The sequence below is a fragment of the Halichoerus grypus genome, chromosome 7 (genome assembly GCF_964656455.1).
Source record: "Halichoerus grypus chromosome 7, mHalGry1.hap1.1, whole genome shotgun sequence".
Taxonomy (NCBI): domain Eukaryota; kingdom Metazoa; phylum Chordata; class Mammalia; order Carnivora; family Phocidae; genus Halichoerus; species Halichoerus grypus.
In genome coordinates this window covers 62547325-62571516 of record NC_135718.1, presented here as the reverse complement: position 1 = coordinate 62571516, position 24192 = coordinate 62547325, and the positions used below count along the sequence as shown (strand labels likewise).

The window sequence follows — 24192 nt, the reverse complement described above, 5'->3', positions numbered from 1 at the left end:
TTAAAACCAGAATAATCTAGGTTTTTTAATGTAGTGCATATTTATTGTGCTTCCCTTACACAGGCATTTATCACAGAGAAGTGTTTGGAAGAGAAATATTTTCCATTGCACTATGGGCCACAATTTGGTTTAATTTTTCCTAATATTTAATTTAGAAAAACGGTAATATTATAACAGGGTTCTCATGTTTCCTGGCCAAAATGCTTGGTGTTCCTCACAGAGTAAAATTAATCTGTTACCAGCCTGCTGACCTGTAAGTCAGGTTTCAGTAAAGTAGGCACGGAGCGGGGAGGGCAGAGGAAGGGGGTGAGTTAGGGTGGGTAGGGAGATAAGATCTCTTTCTTTGACTAGAAGGAAAAAAAAAAGCTTAGAGGAATGTCTCAACCCACCCATGCCATCAAATGACAGAAAATAAGCTGAACGTGTATTTGAGCTGGGGAGTGTTTGAAATCATTTATTAGCTCCATCCAGAACGACTTGCACTGCAGGAATGTTAATTGTTAAAATCTGTACTGCAGTGATTTCTTGAAGCTGGGGGGCTGAATGGAGTGGAAATTCAGCTCCTTGTTTCTCTTTTTCCTCCACATATATTCGCACTTAAAAAAACAAAACAAAACAAAACAAAAAAAACAAAAAAACTAATGTTATGAAATAAGTCAGATGTCAGATGGGGAGCTTCCTAGCACAAGGGAATGCAAAACAGTGTTAAGGATATATGCATATGCAGGAACAAAAAAAACAACATTGGTAACATTTTGTTCTTGATTTAATTTGTGCTCCTAATACAGTAGATTAAAAATAAATCCGACTGTTAAACACATTAGTGTTCAGTCACTGCCCATGTGCCAGGAAAGCAGCTATCACTCCGGACTTGGCCCGACTCTCTCTGGAGTCTTGAGGAGACAGGAAATCTGACCCCCAGGAAATCTGAGTCCCCAAGTCCATTAATGACCCTACAGTTTGAGGATTCCTCATTTTCATCTGCTGATTAAATCCCAGAAGCTTCTTCATATCTTCTCACACTGTGTAAAAACTGGGGTCTCTCAACAAAGCTGAAAGAGAATATTGGCTTGGAAAGATGGAGGGAAAAAATGGCTAATAGCCAGCCACAAGCAAGACACTCTTTGAGGCAAATTGGGCAATTATTTGTGAGACTTGTGTCCTTTAAGAAGATTGGTGTAAGCCCCACCTTCCACTCCCCTGGAATTTTATGACTGGGGCTAAAGATAGGATTGAATCCCTGTATGCCTGAACTGGAAGACATTCCAGAGATCATAGCACTCTCCTCTTCTGTGGGTGATGCCCAGTGAGATTAAGGACAGGGCGTGGCCAACGTCCTACAGTGAAGCTGGCCCTTATTAGACATGAAACCCAAGCTTTGGTTCCCCCAACCCTGTCTGATGTGTGATACCACACTGCCCTTTCAGTTTGTTCAACAACAAAAACAAAACAAAACAAAAAGCTGAAATTAAACCCATAGGTAAGAAAAATAATGTATTTCTTCAGGTAATTACAGTAATAGCTCTTTACCTAATCTGTGTGTTATTGCACCTGTATGGGTTTTTTTTTAATTTTTAAATGTTTTTTTTTAAGCTTTGTTTATTTATTCTACAAAAAGAGAGAGCAAGCTGCAGGAGGGGCAGATGGAGAGAGAGAATCTCAAGCAGACTCCCTGCCGAGCTCAGAGCCCGATGCAGGGCTCCATCTCACAACCCTGAGATCATGACCTGAGCCAAAATCAAGAGTCAGATGCTTAACCGACTGAGCCACCCAGGTGTCCCACACCTATATGTTTTTTAAGAATATGTATAGTTTTTTTTTTTTAAATAAAAATACCAACTCTTCAGTTCTTACCCCCTCCTTCCCTTACACAAATCCTCCACTCCTAGCTTCCCCTGCTCCCTCTCCAGTGTACTTTTTTGTGGTCTTTGGTCAATCTGGTTTAATAGGTTACCTGTTGCTGACACTCTCACTTCACAGAGAAAGGAAGCTCCCTGCTGTGACATGCTTTCTGGAAGCAGAAGGGTAGGAGGCTGTGACATTTGTAAATCTAGGAAGTAATAGCTCCCCAAAAGCAGTGCAGAGAGTTACAGATCTTGCCAGAAAGGAGAAGAGTTAATTGAAACTATTTGGGGCATGCAGTATTGAACAAGGAGATGGTTTCTGAGCAACACATATCTAAACGTGGCTTGCCAAAGACCTGCACACTTTTAATTTGCTCTACAAATTTGGTTAGCCCTATAAGTGTAAATATCAAACAGTGGTCATGGAGAGCATTAAACATTAACCAACTGAGACCTTAAAGACTTGAGTAGAACATTAAAATTAGAGGAGAAAGATAGACCAGGCAACTCTGGGAAATTAGGTTAAAACTCCAAAAAAGAATGTTTGTTGGCTGAATAAAAATAAAAAAAACTATTTTGAGATTGGTAACCATTTGTCTCTGTAGACAGGCCATTTCCCCCTCTGAGATTATATTTTTAAAATCAGGCAAACTTACCAAAGTCTATTTGATTTTCTGATTATTCTTTAAGATGCAATGTATTACCACTCAAATGAACCCTAAAGAGGGATATTTCAATTGCTCTTCCCAGACCCATTACCTTACCTGGAACTGTGCATTTTATCCATTTTGTGTGTTTGTGTGTATTCCATGTTGCTTCATCTAGGGTTCAAATCCCATAAAGGTTCAATAAACTTTTGTTGAGCAGCAAAATAAAAATGCCCTTTAAGGCAGTAAGGATGGCTCCCAGGTTCACCCATTCAGATTTGTTGGATAAACCTCAAAACAAAAACCTGCTTGAGTCCAGGATGTACTACCTTCTCCACAAGGGCAATAAGCGCTTCCTTTGAAATAGTAGGATTCAGAAAAAGGAGAGTAATACCATATTCAAGTACCTTGTTCTCTAAGTATCCTTTGGCCCAGCAGGCCTCACAAAGTAAATCCCTACAAGGTAAGAATAGTTCTCTCTCAGGAGAAATGTGGTACATTATTTCTTTGCCATCTACTAAGAGTCTAGGATAAAGTAGGTGACAGCTCTCAATAGCCCCACATAAGACATGGCGAGGCTGAAGTAAAAATAAGTTAAATCACTACTAGACCAAGAATTAACTCCTAAGACAATTTAAATATGGCTGCTTATCTTCATAAGATTCAAAATACCTACTCATGATAGAACAAAAGAAGCCTTAGGAGCCCTGTCTTAACTTGGGTTGCCTGAAAAGTAGTCCCTGAGACAAGAATTTGAGTGAAGAAATTGATTTGGGAGGCAAAAGAAAAACCAGTCCAGGAGAAGGCAAATGAATGAGACCAGATAGGCAAGGCAGCCAGATTGAGACGTACTGATAAGCCAACTACCACTGTGGGCAACGGGAGCTCGATCTCAGTGGAAAAACTCTTAGAGCCAGTGTAGAATACACACCTCAGTGTTATCCCACCAGAGAGAGGGGGAGCTGGGATATTTATATACCAGCTGCCATCAGTCTTCAGATGAGGTGTGGCCTGAGACGCACTCACCCCGGGGCACAGACAGCTGGTCACACAGGCAGACAAAGCAGGTTTTGGTGACCAAAGGAAGCTCTCCAAGCAAAGAAAGGCAGGAATGGCAGTTATCATGCAAGGCAGAATGCTCTCAAGTCACCAGGGGAGAGACTATGGGCAGGGCCCTAATAGGCCCCTTTGGTTGGAATCTAAATATCAGCAGTAATTTCTAAGAAGTTCAGCTGTAGTTCTTTCTTGGGTTTAGTATAGTGGCTAGCACATCCTAGAGGCTTAATCAATATTTGTCAAGTAAAGGGGGCGCCTGGGTGGCTCAGTCATTAAGCGTCTGCCTTCTGCTCAGGTCATGATCCCAGGGTCCTGGGATCGAGCCCCGCATTGGGCTCCCTGCTCGGCGGGAAGCCTGCTTCTCCCTCTCCCACTCCGCCTGCTTGTGTTCCCTCCCTCGCTGTCTCTCTCTCTGTCAAATAAATAAATAAAATCTTTAAAAAATATTTGTCAAATAAAGGAAGGACAGAATAAAACATCCATCAGTTAATGATTTTTTTTAATGCTTCACATAAACGCCTTATGTTCTGTTCAATATTGAATAGTTTTTTTTCTCAGGAAGCTATATAATATGAGCTCAGGCTTAGTATCAGACAGACCAGAGTTTATACCCCACTTCAGTCACTTTCTAGCTGTGAGAGCTTGAGCAAACTACTTCTCTTCTCCTCGTTTCAGTTACTCCATTTGTAAGATGGCTATTTCACAGTATCAAATGATAAAAGGCTAGACAAGTAAGTGATACAGGGATTGGTATAGTAACTGACACATAGGAAGTACTCAGTGCTACTATGAGGACTCAAAAGTCAGTTCTCTGACTTCAAATCCCACTTGGGCCACCAACTACCCATCTTTCTTCAAGCAAGTCATCTAGCCTTTTGGTGCAAACTTCCCCATCTTGAAAGTGGAGACGGAAGTTGCCTGCTGCTCATTCCCCGGAGAGGGAGGCTCTAAGCACATATCATGACAAGGATAAGTCACACTGAGGAAGCACTTCATAGGTTATAAAATCCTTACAGGTGTGTCATCTCGTTTCTGAACAGGCAAGGATTCTGGACTTACATATCATTCTTCCATTGTAGGGAAGTGCTGCTCCATTTCTCCAAATGCCCCCTAGTCTGGTTTGTGCTTGGATTCTGTCATAGACCATGAAATGATCCAGAGACCTATAGGAAATGCACACAGGAACCCTGAGGAAATGGGGTTTGACTCCTCAGTGCTTGGTGAGCCAGTCAGGGTAAGCATGAGAGTCGGCGTCCAGGGGGGCCATGCCCAAATGGATCTTGTAAGTTTATGTCAGGATGGAGTGTTAATAAAGCCAAATGAGCCAAGAGGAGAATTTATACCAGCAGCCGCTGAACCAATGAAGTCATGTAGCTGGGGATCTGAGTGGGCTTGTCTGAGATGGGCGGATAAGGTAGGCCTCATGCACACCAAACCAGGAGACAGAAGCTTAAAACTTAGCCTAAGGATGATCCCAACAGAATGTCTGAGCAGTCATTATGTGTCAGGTACGATAAAGGACATACAGATGAATCTCCTTTTATTATCCCTACTTCCCAGTTGATAAGACGGAGGCTTAGAAAAGTTATTTGCCTTGGTTATGCAAAACCGTGGCCCAGCTCAGCCTAATGCCAAAGAGAGGTTGTTTTTTTAGAGAGAAAGAGAGCAAGCATGGGGGTGGGGGTGCGGGGAGAGGGGCAGAGGGAGAGGGCGAGAGAGAATCTTAAGCAGGCTCCACTCCCAGTGAAGAGCCCGACACAGGCCTCGATCTCATGACCTGAGCAGAAATCAAGAATCGGACACTTAACCAAAGGAGCCACCCAGGTGCCCCTCAAAGAGAGGATTTTAAACCACTGCATGACATTGGCTTTCCACAACATCGTAGCATTTTGATATCATTCAAAATAAAACTGTAATAGATAAACACCAAATAAAGAAAACCTACTTGATAATATATATTTTTTAACTTTCAACATCCTGAGGGAAAAGCATTTTACAACAAAGCATTGACAGGCACCAGACTGAGCATTTGAATCATGAATACACTCCACAGGAGAAAACAAAGTCATGGCCACAGCTCTCCAAATGCCCTTCTTCTAAGGCACTGCTAAGCTTTGTGCAAGAATTCAGCCAGGTTAACGTGAATAAATTTAAATAATTAGTCCTATTTGTGATCAGTTTCCTTCATTGCATCTCAATGAGCTCACTTTAATTTAAGGGAATCTAAGAATCAAATAATAATTGCTAACTTACTATTCATTTGCTGAGCACTTACTCTGCGTCAGGCATGGCTCAATGCCCTACCGAGCTTGTCGCCTGTATTCCTCACCACATCCTTCTGGGGTAGGTGCTCTGAGTTTCCCCTTTTATAGATGTGAAACTGAAGCTCAGAGAGGTGGAAGAACTTGTCCAAGGTCCCATTAAACCTAACGAATGGAAGAACTGAGATCCGAATCCTGACTCCTTGGTTGCAAGACCAACGCACTCATCATCCACAGTGCTTGGCTATCCCTGGAGCCTTGAATCCTAGTGATGGAAAAGTACCCATTTTTATTTAGGCATTCCCTATTACATGGGACAAATATGGGCTTTTAAGTATTATAAACAACTTTTTTTTCAATGTACTTGAGCAAACTCAGTTCCTAGGAATTCTTGAGAACAGAGTTTACGTTCCAAAACAAAACAAAGCTTCCTAAAATGAGCCTGTTCATGACATAATTGTATAAAAAAGTCGAACATACAATTGCATACAATATATGATCCCAATTTCATACACATTTTTAAAACTTTAATAAAAAACTTTAATAAATAATATTTGTAAAAATATACTTTCAGAAAACACCATATTTCATATGCAAGTTTATAATACTGACACTTAGCCTTATTTTATGAGTATACAACCTCCATAAAATTCAGCATGGAAAAAAACTCTAGAAAGAAATACAGTAAAAGTCAAAACATGATCTCTATTTCTTCTTATCTAAAAGAACAACTGTTATATTATTATCAGGGACAAATGAACATTAGTATTTTCTCATTCCCATTATTAGGGATAGAGCTGGGCTTTTTTCATCTATTATCTCAACTAATATCCACAACAAGCTTGTGATGTAGCTATTGTTTTGTCCATTTTATTAATAAGGAAGCAAGATTCAGAGATATTAAGTGACTGTCCCAGGGTCATATGACTGAAAAGGGGCAGAAGCAGGATTCCAACTCTTTCTTATTCCAGGCTGAGAGTTCTTTGCACTAAAATATGACCCATCGTACAAATTATTTATGTTGGCATCTGTACACGTCTCCATGACGAGATGATTTCCTGAGATATTAATTTATGCTATGTTCCTGATTTTATAGGAGACTGAAAGGAAAAAGGCATTTTCCCCACCCTAAATCAAAACTGTGGAGAAATATCTTCTCAAGACAGGAAAGATTCCTAGGGCAGAAGTGACCTACAAGTGGAAAGGGATGGATGGGGTCTGGGTTTGCTGAAGGTATGGATGGAGTGCTGGCTTCCCAGGGATGCTCCCCACGAGGTCCGCAATCCAGGCATTTTGCCCGAAGATCCTGCTGCTCCAGCTTAGCCCATGGTAAATAAGGCTCCATCTTTGAAACAAGAAATTCTAGGATTGCTCAGAGCATAACTTGAAAACCTCCAACCTGAAAAATTCAATGAATGGAACTTTCTCCTTCTCTGTCAGGTCAGGGCTCAGACTTAGTAGCAAGGAATTTACTAAAACATAGGCACAAATCCCATTTCACCAAGGCCTCCGAGGTGTTGAACTCATTGGCACCATACCGGGGAATTCATCCTCCTTGGCAGGGACAGAACGAGAAGTAAACTGTGGTGAATACAGTCCACTGCTCATGTTTCTTTAGAAAGCTTCTCCTGCGGCAACATGGCTGCCCTTTGGAACGGCAAGAGCTGACCACCTAGCAGAAAGGAGCCCGATTCCCGGTAGCCTGTGGGCCATGTGGGCCACGCCCTCCCCCATCCTTACAGAAGCCAAGTTTCAGTCCCATCAGCTCCTCCTCTAGCTGCGGCCTCCAGCGTGGGCTCCACGTCGATCATTAGCAATAAATAGAAAATGCATGAAAACTCCCCCAGGAGTCTCCTTTTCATTTAAAACATGGAGATTTCATTGCTCGTGCCATGGCTAATAGCAGGCCACAAAGTGGCACAGCAGTTCCCCGAGTCCATTCCTTTGGCAGACTCGTTACACTTGGGAGTGGGGCTTGTCCGTGGTGCGTGCATGTGTTTTGAGGCTGTTTTATGGCACATTGTCAGGAATTCAGGTGCTGGGCCTCTTTAACTCCAGCTTTCAGCAGCTGCCTTGGCACTTCCCTTTCACATAATTAAACACCCTATGGTACTTAACAGAGTCATAAGTAGCACATCAATAAAGCAATAAATAATTGTATTCAGGAAAACTCCAGAGCCATCATCCATTAACCAGCAGCTGTGAGCAATAGTTTTGATTAATCAATAAAGTTATATAATAGGAAAGCAAAAGTCAGTCAAGGCCCGGGGAGGAATCAGCCAGACTCCACAGCCATGAAGGAGTCTTATCTCTGAGGTAACTTGCAGGCAGAATATCAATTGGAAGCACTAGCCCAGGGACTAAGTGCAGCCACAGGAAGCTCCACCTCCAGAAACTAGTTAAAAATGCTAGTTAAAAACAAAAAAGCGGGACCATTCAGCTCTAAGGCAGGAGAGCTGCCTACTGAGAATATGGAGGGAGGGCCCCATAAAAGCAAAATACTTCAACTTCAGAAAACAAATCCTGGCAGCTGAGCCGAGGAGCAAGGAGGAGGATCAGGACAGGCCCACATCTCCATCTACGTGCTCACTGTGAACTTGCCCGGGTGCGTACGGGAAGGTGATCAGCCTCCCGCCAACAGGGAGGCACGATGGGCACATGATCAGACCACTGCTCTGAGGGCCAAGGCCAGGACAGGGCTGAGGAAATCATTTGGCGAACTGCGTATAGCCCTCAGAATCAGCTGTGGAGTTTTGGTTACAACAGCTTGCCCGGGCCCGGTGCCTGCAAATGGGAGTCTGAACCTCCAAGTGGGGCCCGGGAAACTATATTTTTAACACACTTCCAGGTGGTCTTCCTGCACGGCCGATGGGGAGACCCTCAGGTTTAGAGACCTCCACGGACCTCATGGGCTGGGTCAGGCTTGCCACGGGAGCCATGAGGCCGTCAAAGTCCTTAGCTTGCCAAGCAAAACCGATTTCTGACATTCTAGTTTTGTGAATGAGCCACAAGCTTATTTGTTTGCACCCATAGTGTGGGGCCCATGCAGCACAAAATCTCAGGGGTTCATGCCCAAGCCTCTGTGATGTAAGATGTTCCCCGTGAGTCTGATGAAACTAGCCCAATACCACTCATGTTGAGAAACATACGTCGATTCCACAAAATACTGAGGACTGTCTACATGCCAGGCACTGTTCTAAACGCTGGGGATTCTTCAGAAATAAAAAGTAGCAAAGATCCCTGCTCTCAGGGAGCTTCATTCTAGTGGTGCCCCAGAGGATGTCCCCGTGTCTCAGTGCGTGAGAGGGTGGGGACTGAGCCAGTGGACATCGCCCACCCAAACTCCAGTTTAGCAAGACAGCCATGTTTTCACTGTAGAACCATGAAAGCACATAGAAAAGTAGGTGGGTGGTATAGTGAACCTCCATAGACCTCCTACCTGTTTCCACAACTATCAACTCATGGGCAATCTTCTTCCACACTCGCTGCCACCCCCATCACCCAGGTTTTTCTGAAGCAGTCCCAGACAGCATATCATCTCATCTGTAAGCATTGTCAGCATGCATCTCTAGGACACAGATAACCTTTTAAAAAAAATAATACTTATTTTATTACATAAAAGTTAACATTAATTTTGTAATATCATTAAATTTACAGTCAATGTTACTGGTCCCCCAACTGTCCCATATTTTTTAAGTGTATGTATGCAAATCAGGATCAAAATAAGGTCCATACATGGAAATTAGTTGATACGTCTCTTAAGTCTCTTTGGCTCTAAAACATTTCCTTCCTCTCTCTCTCTCTCTCCCTCTCTGTTGAAATTTGCTGGAGTAACCATGTCCTCTGTCCTGTGTACTTCCTGTAATGTGCTAGCTAGTTACAGCCAGACATTTGCTGAGAGTTGCTTCTGACTTTCTGGCAAGAGTATTTCAGAGGGCTCTCAGGAGGCTTTTCATATCTGGTGGATGTTGAGCTCTTTGTGAAGTGAGCAGCCATGTACAGTCATTGCCTAGATCCCTTATTTCATTAGGGGTTCATGAAATAATTTGTGACTCACTAAGAGAATTCATCAGAATCATTGCTTTAGATCCCTTATTCAGTTGCTGATATTCTAATTTTGATAACTTTATCAGCTGAATACTTTTATGATGAAAACTTCTCATCAGCTTTCTGGTTACTCTGAGGTACAGGAAAGACAGGATAAATGTTCGATTTCTTTATGATCAGTTTTCAAAATTAGTTGTTCCTTATCATCCATCAAAGGTTTTGATAAGTATCAGTATAAATCCATGGATTCAAACAATTTGATGTGTTTTACTTCATTGCAGTTAATGTCCTTCTGAGTCTCACATTTGCACATCTTTGTCTGGTGGAGCTAACTTAGATTGGCTTCTGGGTCCTTGCCATGTGACTCAGTGTAGTCTTTGATAACTTTTTCTCTTCTATGCCTAGATGTTCTAGGTGCTTCTTGCACCTTTCCTGCCTCAGGTCTGGAATTAGCCACTTTCCCAAAGAGCCCTGCTTTATTTTTAATGAGCAATGGTATTTAAAGACCATATTCTGCAGCCCCACTTTTATCAATTGTATTTACTGGGCTTTGGCATGAGATCCCATAGAATAACAGGTTTTTGCTACTTAAGCATTTCTTTGACAGTCACTTGTCTTGGGAAGAAAAAGTTAATAAAGGGTTAATGTGGGATATATCATGAGTTCCTAAAAATTAACTTAAATTACAAATAACTCAATGAAAATATAAGCAAAAAATTTCAACAGGCAATTAAGAAAAAAGAAAAAAAAAACAAATGTACAGGAAACACAGAAAAATGTCCAAGCTTCGAGCTGTCAAGGAATTACAAACTAAATCACTAATGAGGTACTGGTTTTCAGCCTTCAATTTGGAAAAATTTGAGAGTTATACTTTAAGTGGTACCAGAGGTAACAGATACAGACACTCTCATACACCAATGTTGGGAATATTAATTGACCCAACTTTTTCTGGAAAGTAAAATTTTTAATATATATAGCCTCTGACCCTGTAATCTCATATCTAGGAATCAAGGCTACAAAAATGAAAGCACACATAGCATGTATTTGGATTTTGTCGCAGCATTGTTTACAACAAAGTTGAAGGGAAAAAATACGTAAAAGTCCACTAGGAGGGCACTGGTTGAAATTATGACACATGCTATAGAAAGTTATGCAGCTATTTTTTTAAATGTTATACATTTATATTTACCACTATGTAAACATATCCACAATATATCCATAGTTCCCGATTAATAGATGTAGAATAATCCTGTCTATGTATTTATGAATGGATATATATGTATGTACATATAATAGATAGGTGATAGATAGAAAGACATCAAAATGACTCAGAAAGGATGCACAGCAAAATGTTGAGTAGTTACCTTTGGTAGGCAGAATGAGATGAGAATGCCATTTTTAATTTTCGATGCTTAATTTCATATTATTGTTAAAAAGTGATGGCAACGTGAGTAGATTTAACTCTTTTTTTGGTTTTCGATATAACACCCCTAACCAAACCAAAACCAAAATAAAACAAAAGTCACCACAGTAGCACCAGTTAAGACAATATCATTTATCAAAGAGTTTGACATGGGTCACCAAATTCCATCTTCATAAATCCATGACAGATACTTAAGGAAGGCTGTGGTGCTTAAGGGTAATTGCTATACACTTCAACCTTGGTATTTGAACCATGATTTAATTTCTGTGCCCTCCAAGCTTCTGTGATCGTAGTAGGATGAGATGTTCTTCAAGGCACTCCTTTTCTTGCACTGAGGTAGCTTTTTGTGCTATTGTTTCTTTCTGTTCGGGTGTCTGGGATACTGTTCCCAATGAAACTGTTGCCTCTGACAATAGAGGGTGGGATGCTGAGGGCTGCTGCTGAACTATAAATCTATAAATCGTTACTGGTTTCCTGGGACTCTCCGCATGACACAGTGGCACTGATCCCCATGGACTAGTCAAATGAGGTTTTTACCAAGGTGTTGCAGAAACTAAGAAGAATATAAAATGTAATCGAAAGCATTAGAAGGGCTCATGGGTGGCATTAAGTTTAATGCTCTCCTTTGGGTGCATGGTAGCCTGTCCTGGCTTCCTCTCTAAGTCCCACAAATTTTCTGCAAGAGAAGGTGAATGTGTGGCTCATCTTGCTTGAATGTTTACAGAGCGCTTGGTCATCATATATGAGGTTAATCAACCCAACATCCCAAGGACATAGATCACGGTCACAATCTCAGTGTAGAAACCTAAACACTATGCTGCAGGTTAAGCCACTTCCCTGAGTCCTACAACATTCCCTAATGTGGACACTCCTACCAATATTTGATCTCTTCTTGACATCCCCAGGTCAGTAAGTCCTCAGACACTCTTTGGCCTTATCTTTAGGGTTATCATCTCATTACCAGTCATGTCTCTTTGAGTTCCAACTCAAAGAGATTTCCATTTATAAAATGCCATTTGGAAAATACCAACCGCTTGCAAATTCAGACACCTGCCACCATGCCATTGCAGTGCCTTTCACGGGACCCCACGACTGTCCTCCAGCTCTTACAGGAAAGGCCATAAGTTCATTCCTTTGAATTCCCACTGTGTTCCACGTGCTGTCTCTGTCCAAGTTCCCTTGTCTTGTAGGACACTGTGCATTTGGGATCTAGAAGGAAACCTGATTACAAGCTCGTTCAGCCCACTATTAAACACCTGAACAAGTAGTTAGGTGGCCATGACTTACAATGTATCGTAAAGATCATTTCATAGCAGCCAGGGCTAGGGACCCACTAACATGTGGCTCTCCTGGCTTGGTCTAAGCACATATTTTCCTTCAGCACATAAATTCAATGCCTTCCCTAGCCTTTCCTTTTATTTAAATGTTTTCAGGTTTTCTCCATCCTCTTGATTCAGACTTAGCTGCGATATTTCCTTCCTTCCTACAAGCATTCTGGAAATCCAATTTTTTCCCAGCAAAACTCTTTTTGGGCTCATCATTTCTTCTATGATGATATGACTGAGGGCGATTCTAAATAACAGGAAAAGTGACTTCTCCGGATGTCTTTCCTTTTGCATATCTGGAAAATAGCAAATTCCTAGTTACCCTTCAATACCTTATCCAAGTATTATGCCTCCTCCTAGCCTTCCCTGCCACACGCTTTACCCTTGGCTGGGCAGAGTTATTTTCCTCCATTTGTGCTGGCGTGCTTAACAACATGCTGGTCTCTCCTGCTAGACTATGAGCTCCCTGAGTGAGTGACGACATTCCTTTACTACCCCTGGGGCCCAGTATGGTGTCTGGCCCACGAAAAGTGTTTGGTGAATGCCTGTTGAAACAAAATAAAATGGGTATCTACCATCTCTCTTAATGAACCCCTCATTCCCTCCCAGTATTTCTTTTTCTTTTTATCTATTTAATTTCTAATCTCTCTGTAGCACGACATAGTTTCTGCTCTGAAATACTACATGCCACCTAAGGGTGGTTGGGGTTGTAAACATTTCTCATTACGCAATATCATCAAATAGTGGGGCATTTCACATAATAAAATGTTCAGTCCTCTTTTCAGGATTAATAGTTCCTTCTTTTAATTAATTGTTGATACCCTTTGTAAAAAGTATTACAAACTTCCCGGCGTTCTTAAACAGAGTACAGTGATTATAATGTATTGTTTTCCTGATGAGCTAAGCAACTTTAGGCACATCAATTATTGTACTCTGATATCACGTAATGATGCCCTTGGAGGCTATTAAGGAAAGTAGATTTGTTGGTCCCCCCACACCTAAAGACCCTAAGGTTCAGTGTTATTACTGCTTGAGTCTCGTTTTGGAGCTTTCTGTGTCCTTATTCAAAGTGTAATTGTCAATCTGTTAGCAACAAAAAGTGAGACTTACCTCTCCTCATTCATATTGTGTTTTCAATAAGTCATTGTTGAATTTGATGAATTGGTTAAAAAGCAAGGACTTTTTGACAGCTATTCAGTGCTTGTTCCTGCTCTTCAAGTAAGAGGGGCATTATTGATGGGAGGACAGCCAGGCAGCCACAGAACGGGAAAAATATGATGTAAGGATTGAGTGCGGGGCTCATGAGACAAGAAGAATCGGAGACGTGTGAGATAGCAGCAACATTCTACAGGATTCCAAGGGAAAAATAGGCAGAACTAGCAAATGAACTGCACCAATGTTTTCATTCACTGAATTCCGGGGCCCCCCACCCCTCATGTCCCAACTCTTACACCATGGCAGACATCACCAAGTCCTCTTATCTTTCTTTCCTCTTGGAGAAGGCCTTACAATCTTTCTGAGCATTGGTCTCCAGAAAGGCACAGTTGGTAAGTCTTCAACTAGAGAAGAGAATACTTTCCAATAGTCAATCTAGTAAGTAGTTCTCCTCAAAAAATCAAAGGACTACCATGTATTGGGTGTGGGCCATGTGCCAAGCAAAGTCACAACCATTTTATATCTCATTTAAAGTCCACGATCACTCTATGATACAAGCAACATTATTTCCCCATTTCACAGACAAGGAAACTGAGGCCCATAGAAGTTATACAACTTCCAAAAAAGGCAGAGCTTGCAAGTAGTGGCACTGGGCTTTGAGCCCTGGGTCTTCCTTACTCCAGAGTCCATGGTCTCAAACCCTAGACTGTATCTCTTTTCCAGGGAGGTGCATTTCTTATCACTGAAGATATTCAAACACATACTGAGTGCCCACTTGGCAGGGATATTGTTGAAGGGATTTAAGTATCATATGAAGTTAAACCAAATGACCATTTAAATCCCTCACAATTCTGACAGCCTTATATTTCCATTTGCTCCTTGATAATAGAACTACTTACATGAGACAAAGTCTCATAAATCCCAAGTATCAGTAGATAATTTCAAAGGTTTCTGTGTTTGCGGTTTTAAGATAATACTTAGGAGGACATTGTTAATGACGTTTATCTAAGAGAAGCTCACATTTATTGAATTCTTTTACCAGTGGAATATGATGAGTTAAAGCACGTATTTAACCAGGAGCTAGAGTCGAACATTCTTTAAAGCTGGCTGGGTTGGAGTAAAATCACAGAAATGTCAAGTTGGGTTGCAGAAGACCTTAGAATCTTTGAGTGGTTGACCAGCATCTGTTTCTCGCCTTTATGAGACAAATACTTACTAAGTGCCTATTATGACTGGGCTCAGGGGGTGCAGTAGAGGTTCAGATAGACAGGACCCTGCCTTCGCATCAGGACAGCTCAGGTAAGCTATGAGTCCAGGCCTCCCTTTTGAGGAGCCCCCAGAATGTATCTGCTGTCTCATCTGCACGGTCACGCGTCATCTACTAGAAGTCATCTGTAATGTCTCCTTCAGGTCTTATTTTGGGGGGCTAAGCACTCCCAATGTATCAACCATCTCTCATACGATGTGGTTTCTGGCCTGCCATCCAGAAGGCCCTGTGCTGGATCCATGTTAACAAATGGAATTATGACTATCATATTCCAATTGTACTTTGACGAATAAAAAGGATGCTAGGCTTGCCTTCTCCCTCATTAGTTTTCCTACTTTTCTTATGGACCCAAGAAGAAAACAGTCAAGATAGCAGGTAACATCCTAGTGATAAAAACTATTGTCTATTGAGTACCTACAATGTGCCAGGCACTATGTTAAGAATTTTCCTTGCATTAACTCATTCATTCTCAATTATTTTTCCACTTTAAACATGAAGAAACAGAGATTGTGAGGGGCTGTAACTTCTTCAAAGTGACATTGCTAGTAAGCACTGCAACTGGGATTCAGAACCGAAAACCAGAGTTTGCGATCTCCCAAGGTCACGACCTTATGGTCTGCATCAGGTGCATCAATCAGACATCACACCTTCTCTGTCCTGACATCTGGAAGGTGGAAAACTTCCGTGAAGAAGTGCTAAGGTGGATGTACTTTAAACTCCCTGCAATGCACAGTTGCCCTTCCCAAACCTCCATTTACCCAAGTAGCAAATGGGGCTTATTCTCTCACTAATTTATTTCCCAAATATTTACCGAGCGAATACTATGTAGCAGGTACCATTCTAGGTTCTGGGCCATCAGAGGATTAATGGGACAGACTAGATTCCTACTCTCAAGGACATACATACATACATACATATATAAATGATAAACATATAGTAATGCTTTTGGGTAGTAATAAGTACTCTAGAGAAAAGGAAAGCAAAGTAAGGAAATAGAGGACAAGTGTTGGTGTTTCAAAATGTACTCAGGATTTTGGTTTTATTCAGATATGGTGAGGACAACAGATCAGGAGACAACTCACAGTTCCCACTCGGAGGAGGCCCACCAGGTCAGGCAAGGCCACACAGGGAAGCACCAGGATCAGTCAGAAGGCACGAGGGGGGAAGAGGGAGCAAAAGCCTCCATTGTGGTTTTAAAGGAAAGGAATGCGAGAGGCAGGGCAAGCAGTTGAGCTGTGGGCTCTGGGCTACAGGGTGGTCTCTACTACCCAGCCCTGGGTGATTTAGTGCAAAGGGACAGCTGTCTGCGACTACAGGAGCTCGGTAAAAGGAGATGGGGGGGGGCGGGGAGTAAGGCTCAGGATTGGTTGGTTTACCTAGCAAAGTTAGGCTCCTACCCCAAGGCAAGTGGTTTGTTCTCTCTAGGAATTAGCCAACCCTGGGAGGGGCAGTCTCCCCCAGGGTCCTGAAGGCTCTGAGATACCAAAACCTCTCAAAGTCCAGAAACAAAAACAAACAAACAAAACATGATTAGTACAATGAGGTTTAGGGAAAGACAATACTCTGTAGACTCATCAGGGACAAAGAAGGATTTGAGCAGAAGCCTACAGGAGGCGAGGTCTGGGGAGGAGCCTCAGACAAAGAGCAGAGGAAACCCCAAAGCCTCAGAGAGAACAGGGTCTGTACCTGAAGAGCAGCAAGACAGCCAGTGTGGGGCATGTGGAACGCACAAGGGACAGGACTGTAGGAGCCAGACCTCCCAGAGCTCTGGAGGCCATTCTAAAGTTTGAGCTTAGTGTAAAGGGAAGATACTAGAGGGAATCTGGGGTTTGTTTGTTTGCGAGTTGACTTATTATAGAAAATTTCAAACATTTACCAAACTAGAGAAAAATAGTATAACACATCCCCATATTCTTATCACCCTGCTACAATCGTCAATTCAGATGGCCTAATCCCATCTAAGCCCACAGTATTATTTCAAAAGAGATCCTAGGCATCATGTCATTTTATATTTCAGCATATATCTCTAAAAAGTAACTCTTTGTTTAAAAGCATGACCATTATATCATAATCAGACCTAAAAAATAACTAAATAAAAATAATACCTTAATATCATCAAACACTTACTCATGTTTCCCCCCCCCAACACACACACAATTTTTATTTAAGTAACATCTAAATGAAGTCCAAATGTCTGTGTCTTAGGCCTCTTTTAATCTGTGGGATTCTCCTCCCACCCCCACCCTCTCCACCACTGCTAAGGATGACTAGCCCTTCAGGTTTGCGTGGGACTGAGTGGGTTTCCAGAATGCTGGACTTTCCAAGAAAGTCCTGGGAAAACAGGTAAAAGTTGGTCCCCTCTTTGCTTTACCCCCCTTGCTATTTATTTGATGAAATGGCCAAGTTATTTGTCCTGTAGCATGTCTCATATTCTGGATTTTGCTAAGTGCATTCCCACTGTGTCATTTATTATTTATCTCTGTCCCTTGTATTTCCTATACGTTGACAATTAGACGTAGAAGCTAGGCTAGATTTGGGTTTAATATTTTGACAAGAAAACTTTGTAGGTGGTAGTACATAGATCCACACATGATACCAGGTTATCTCTCTTTTGTGGTCTAATCTTAGCAGCCACTACCGTTAGCTAGGTATGTTTTTTCACCAGAGAGTTTTTAAATGGTGGTTTTCTAATTCTATCATTGTTTCTTTATTTATTAGCGGAAATAGTTTTATAAAGAGAAAATTTTTCTCATCCATTCCTGGTTACCGTGAGATACAGTCACTGAGGGATTCTGAGAGGGGAATGATAAACATCTCTGGATGTTTTTCTAAACATCATTCTGCTGCTGTGTGAACAACAGATTGTGGGAGTTTAAGAATAGAATCAAGAATGGGGCGCCTGAGTGATGCAGTTGGTTAAGCGTCCAACTCTTGATTTTGGCTCAGGTCGTGATCTCAGGGTCATAGGATCGAGCCCTGGTGTTGGGCTCTGTGCTCAGCACGGAGTCTGCTTGAGATCCTCTCTCTTCCTTTCCCTCTGCCCCTTCCCCCACTCGATCTCTAAATAAATAAATAAATAAGTAAATATCTTCAAAAAGAGAAAGAGCATAGAATCAAGAAAACTCTTTGGAAGCTAACCTGATGTTCTAAGAAAGAGATGATAGAACCAGTGGAGGTGAGAAAACATGGTCAGACTTGGGATGGAGAGTCAGTGCTGAAGGGTTGGAAGCAGAGTATGAAGGAAGATAGAGGAGACAAGAACGACTCTAAGGTTCTGAGTAACTGAGTGGACAATGGGACAGTTACTAAGATGGAGAGAACTTGGGGAGAAACAGATTTGAGCTTAGGAGAGATAGAAGACGGTACAGTGAAACAAAATCTCGATGCCTGAATTGCATCAAGAGATTTGAAACCATTCCAGAGGATCTTAATAATATCACATTCAAGAGACACCTAGTCCACTAAAAATATGAGTCTTCTTTTTTAATTTGTGGTTTCTGCATCAAATAATTTGACTCTTGTAAATATTTAGAAGTTGCTCTATTTCTGGCCTACCACTAGGGCTATACCACCAATGCCATTTATCAGAGCTATGATGCCCATGTAAGCCCCGAGGGTGAGCCTTGAGGTACAAGCATCACAGTCACACATCTCTGTTAAGCAGCCAAAGCTGTAACAGGAAATCAACTTAGTCTAGAGGCTAAACTAATATTTCATGAAGGCCAAGAGCAGCCACTCTTCTCCCTGCTGACGTAGACTTCCTTTCCAGAGCCGCTGTGGATGGTTGTGCAGGTACAACTCTAGGGAACGCGCTTCACACTGCAATCTGTGTTCTTCCCTCCCGATGAAATCTCTCACTTCCTCAGAAAAATCCTGAAGAGAAGGTGAAAGGCAACTCACCTCAGTAAAGATGGTGGCTGTTCTCCAGGCAGCCAGAGAAGCCCTGGGCAACTGCTCTTCCTCCAGATTGCTCTCCCTGCATCACCTGCCTTCAGTCATATTTTGTGGGCATGCTTTTTCAGATGAAATATCATCACTCATATATTGATACACTTAAAAAAGGCCATTCACCCAGAGCTCATCTACAGGTGTCACTCCCCTCCTGCCTTTTGTTCAACATCACGTGACATTTTGAATTTTACAATCTCTGGCGCTTTAAACCAAATGTGAAGTGTAAGCCAGCTGATTATCACTGGGGGAAAGAAGAAAAAGCAAACACACTTTTCCATGTTTGTCAGTAGGAATACGTGACACACTATCGTTGTTGGTATAGGGAGCGAGGGAGGGAGGGATGTGGATGGGTACATGCATAGATTTATTTGTAAATTTATTGACACTGAACGAGCCTACAAGTTTCCCACCATGGGGTGGGAGGTCATCTTAGGGAGACGCAGTGGCACTGAGCTGTAAACTATTACAAGACAAAGGTAAATAATTACTCAGAGGTGGGAACACTTTACCCACAAGGAAGACCATTCACATCATCTCTTAAATCCTGCATCAACCTCGCCTGGTGAGTTAGGCAGGGCATGTAGTATTCACCCCATTCTTGAAATGAGGAAAAATTAGGTTTGGGGAAGATAAGTGATTTGCATGATCCCACTGCTTATTAAAAACAGAGCAAAGCTTCACATTCATATTCTGAATTTAGGGCCTTTGGCTTACCCAATAGCAAGTAGTGGACTTCAGGCTTCAGTGGGGTAGATACTTCAAGTGTTAGTCTTTCCTAGAGCCCCTCTTCAAAACCTGCGATGTGAATGACTATTCTCACCCACCAATGCATGAGGCCCAAGTGGACACTCCTTCCCCACGCTCTGGACTTAAGCCTGAAACCCAGTTACCCATCTTCACTGGGAAACTTTATCCTGGAGGGTCGATGTCTACCAAAAACGGCTGTTTTGGCTTTTTTGTACAATGTACCATTTATTTTCTTCTAATTTTAAGAAGTATTACAAGTTCATTGTTCTTAAAAGTGAAAATATAGAAATGCTCCCTCATTTCGAAGGAAAGTAATTAACATTATGTTGTAAGTCAACTGGAATCATGTAATGCAGATGTTTCTATAATTATATGCACTGAAGTTATAATGCTATTCTATTTTGTAACCTGCATTTTTCCCTTTCTACATCATGAGCATATACACCAACCATTAAATATTTTACTAAAATATTTTTTTTTAAGATTTTATTTATTTATTTGACAGAGACAGAGATAGCGAGAGCAGAAACACAAGCAGGGGGAGTGGGAGAGGGAGAAACAGGCTTCCTGCCGAGCAGGGAGCCTGATGTGGGACTCGATCCCAAGACCCTGGGATCATGACCTGAGCCGAAGGCAGACGCTTAACGACTGAGCCACCCAGGCGCCCTAAAATATTATTTTTTACTTCTGCAGAGTAATTTTAGCCTACCATATGGAAGTACTGTTATGTACTCAACCATTTCCTTTTTTTTGGATGGACTTGTTTGTTCAGTTTCAGTTTTCTTTTCCTTTTACCTTTTATCATAAAGGAGCAGGTTCATATGTACCCCGATATTTGTCATACACTTGAGTCCCCTCTATCCCTAATGTCATACATCTGACCAATCATCAGACTCCTGCTGCCTTAACTCCTTCCTTCTTGCCCTCTGTCTTTCCTCCTCCACCTCTACCACCAGTACTCCAGTCCAGGACCTCCCACATCTCTCTCCTAGACTGGGCTCCCTAAAATCCATCTGGGCCCAGCCTTATCCATTCACCAACTCCAGCCTGAATAGTCTAAAACTCTAGTTGGACCATATTGCTCCCCTGCTTATAAACCATTCAGTGGCCTCCTATAAGCTAAAGCTAATGCCCAGTGTCCATTACATGGAATATGGGGCCCTTGACGGGCAGGCCCTTAGAAGCCTGTTTTCAGTATAATGTCCTGCCACTCTCAGCCTCCAACTCCCCAAACCAGATGTAGCAAATGGCCCCCAGCAACCACTCCTGCCCTCTCAAGAGTCATACTGTGCATTTTCTAGATCTACCATCTCTACCCATGCTGTTCTACTGCTCCTAAAAAGCTTCCTCCACACCTCATCTCTTCACCTGGACAGCTCTTTTTAGTTGTTCAAAACTCTGATCAAGAACTTTTCCTCAGGAAAAAAGTCCCTCCTCCCTTAATGCCTCCCTTCATCACTTCACCTACCCCCAAGCCTGTGCTAGGAGCCCCTCCCCATAGGGCTCCCACTGGCCCCTGGGCACATATCCATCAAATACTACCACACATTGTTTGCAAGGACATGCACACCTGTATGTATCCCTTGCTAGACCATAAAATAATCCAAAACTCTTTTTTACATTTCAACACCCATAGGCCTATATATAACACTTGGCACAGCACAGATGCTGAAGAAATGGTTAGTGAATTCAACCAATTTATTCCAAGGAAGTGAGTCTCATTGTGTACTTAATCTCAAACTTGTCCCACCTACATTGCTTCTGAGTCTCATTTCTTGAGATTGACTTAATCTGATTGTCTTCTTTTGATCATTTGCTGATTGTCTACATGCTGTGCATTTTCACACACATGACCTAAATTTAATCTCACCACAAACTGGCAGAGGTAGACAGCTGGTATTTCTGCCTCCTTCTAGAATTCACTTTTCTTCCATCTTATAAACTTACTCCAACTTTTCTCTGCAGAACAATCCATCTCCTACTCCAGAACCAAGTGATTTTGGTGGAGTGAGAGGTGCTAACAGCACACAGCAGTGAATGGGCAGATGACCAAGACCAAAACCAAATAGCACAGCACATGGTCTTTACCACAGCAATTGTTTCAGGGATGAGCACGTGACCAAACAAGCCAATGAGAGGCAAGAAATGCAGTTGGGCTGTTTAGATAAATGTACATTCTCTTTCCCAGAAATGATGCCAGAACTGCTATAGCCATCTTGCCCCACCTGAGCCTCCAAATGACACCAATGAAAAGAAAGGCAGAGCCAAGAAAGGGGGGACATCGTTGTGATGATGTTGGATTAGCCCTAGATGAACGTGGGCTGAAAGCCACTCCTGTGATCTGGACTTGTCACTTGCATGAGCAAATCAACTCCTTTTATCTACGTAAGTCAAATGGAATTAGGTTTTCTATAATCCACAAACCAAAAAAGTCTTAATGCATATACCTATACAGGAAGTATTATTGGAAATAATCATTGTAAATTAAGACTCCAGAACATTACTATAGGCAAATTATACCTAATAAACAGCACAGCTAAGATTCAAATTTGGGATTTTATAACTCTATACTTTGCTGTTCTCACTCATGTGATTAAAAACCTGACACAATCGGGCGCCTGGGTGGCTCAGTCGTTAAGCGTCTGGCTTCGGCTCAGGTCATGATCCCAGGGTCCTGGGATCGAGTCCCACATCAGGCTCCCTGCTCAGCGAGAAGCCTGCTTCTCCCTCTCCCACTCCGCCTGCTTGTGTTCCTGCTCTCACTGTCTCTGTCAAATAAATAAATAAATAAAATAAAAAAATAAAAGCCTGACACAATGTAGATAAGGGAAAGCACGCACACGAACACACACGCACACACGCACACACACGATCTCTATACCCTATCATGAGATTTTAAATGACATCTGTGAGTCATTCTGCCCTTCTCTGCAGTTAAAACATATTAGTACGTTAAACAACTCTGAAGGTCTGCCTCACAATACAGAAGGGTATTCCTAAAAATGTGTGTACTCATTACTTTTAATTAGTCAAACTTTATTGTATAGAAATATTCTTTATTTAAAGGGATTTGATGGTAATCCTTCTGCAAAGTGAAGAATCTTAATGTTGAGAAGAAAACGAGCGCCATAATTTAAATCTGGCTGTTGATCAATCAGGATTGTTTAAAAATAAGTCTGATTTACAATTTAAAGAGAAAGGGAATCCTGACAGCATGCAGGTTATGTGTAAAAGACAGAGTATATCCTACACTCTGTTTCAAAAGTTTGGACAAATAGATCATTCAAAATGTCCAAAATACTTCCAAAGATCTTCCAGGGTAGAGATCCTCAACTGTGTAAGGAAAATTTGATAAAAACAAAAACAAAAAACCACAAAAACAAACAAACAAACAAAATACCTTCTGTTGGAACAATTAGTTTATCTAGTAGGCATTAATTTAAAAAAATATATTTTTTTGAGCACCTCCTAAATTCCAAGGACTGTGCTAGGTACCTGGGATATGACATTAAGAAAAGATAAGAGAGCCTGTTCTCTTGGAGTTTATACTATAAAAATGCGTTCTGTATGCTCTACTACAAACTGGGTATACAGAGATAAATAAAAGAGACACCATCCCTGCCCTCACAGAGCTTCATCAAGCACAATATCTCTAAACTATTTTGATTGTTTCACCCCATTATTACAAAGACTCTTGAGCAAGCATCCCTCACAAATGTATATTTACTTGTTTATAAAGTGTAGCTTTGCTCTAGTTTCAAATATGTGCTGTATAACATATACACATCAAAACCAACCAACAAACAGAAAGCAGGAAGGATGAGACCAAAACTTAATATAAAGGGTCCTAATATTTCCTTCCCACACCCTTCATTGGAGAACACTGGTCTAGTAGACTGGGCCTCCAATGGCCAAGCATTGCCCTGACGGAATTACAGCTCCCCGTAGGCACAATGACTGACCTGCACTCTGGGGCTGGGGCTAGGCTGAGTATTTCTTACTTTGGTCCAGAAAACCACTGATCAGTGCCTGGCCACTGTCCGTGATCCTGTCTGGGTTTCACAGAGACCTAAAACCACTCTTGAAAACAGGGCAACCAGGGTCAAATCAGTTGAATTTTTATTTTTCAACCCTTGGCTTTGGCACTGAGTAGACACTCTGCTTGAGTGAATATTCCTCACAAAATATCTCACCTACACACCAAGCAGAGCTGGTTTATTTGGCCAGTGCTGGAAAACTCACAGACTAAGTGTCCAGTGCATTCTCTCCAGAACTACATGACTTGGACACAGCTGACTGCAGAGTCCAACCAGGCCTCCCGTTACACGGCACCAGTATTCTCGGCACCCTCTACATCCAAGACCAACGTGTAAGCCCATAAGCTACAAGAAAACAGTGTTTCCTTACACCAATTTCTATTCCTGTTGCTGCAAATTAATTCAATCAACATTTATCGAGGGCCTACCTTG

The 24192-nt window shown here is 41.9% G+C and overlaps 1 protein-coding gene and 1 long non-coding RNA gene across 3 annotated transcripts in view; one reads left to right on the top strand and one right to left on the bottom strand.

Moving 5' to 3' along the window:
- CABCOCO1 (ciliary associated calcium binding coiled-coil 1) overlaps positions 1-1746 on the top strand; it is a 195269-nt gene extending 193523 nt beyond the window's left edge. For both annotated transcript variants that reach the window (XM_078077669.1, XM_078077675.1), the window contains one exon: positions 1594-1746. In XM_078077669.1, the coding sequence (XP_077933795.1) occupies positions 1594-1731 (138 nt within the window). In that variant the 3' untranslated portion in view covers positions 1732-1746. The remainder of the gene's footprint in view (positions 1-1593) is intronic.
- Positions 1-24192, bottom strand: part of LOC118519321 (uncharacterized) — a 176573-nt gene that overhangs the window by 106452 nt on the left and 45929 nt on the right. The window lies entirely within an intron of this gene.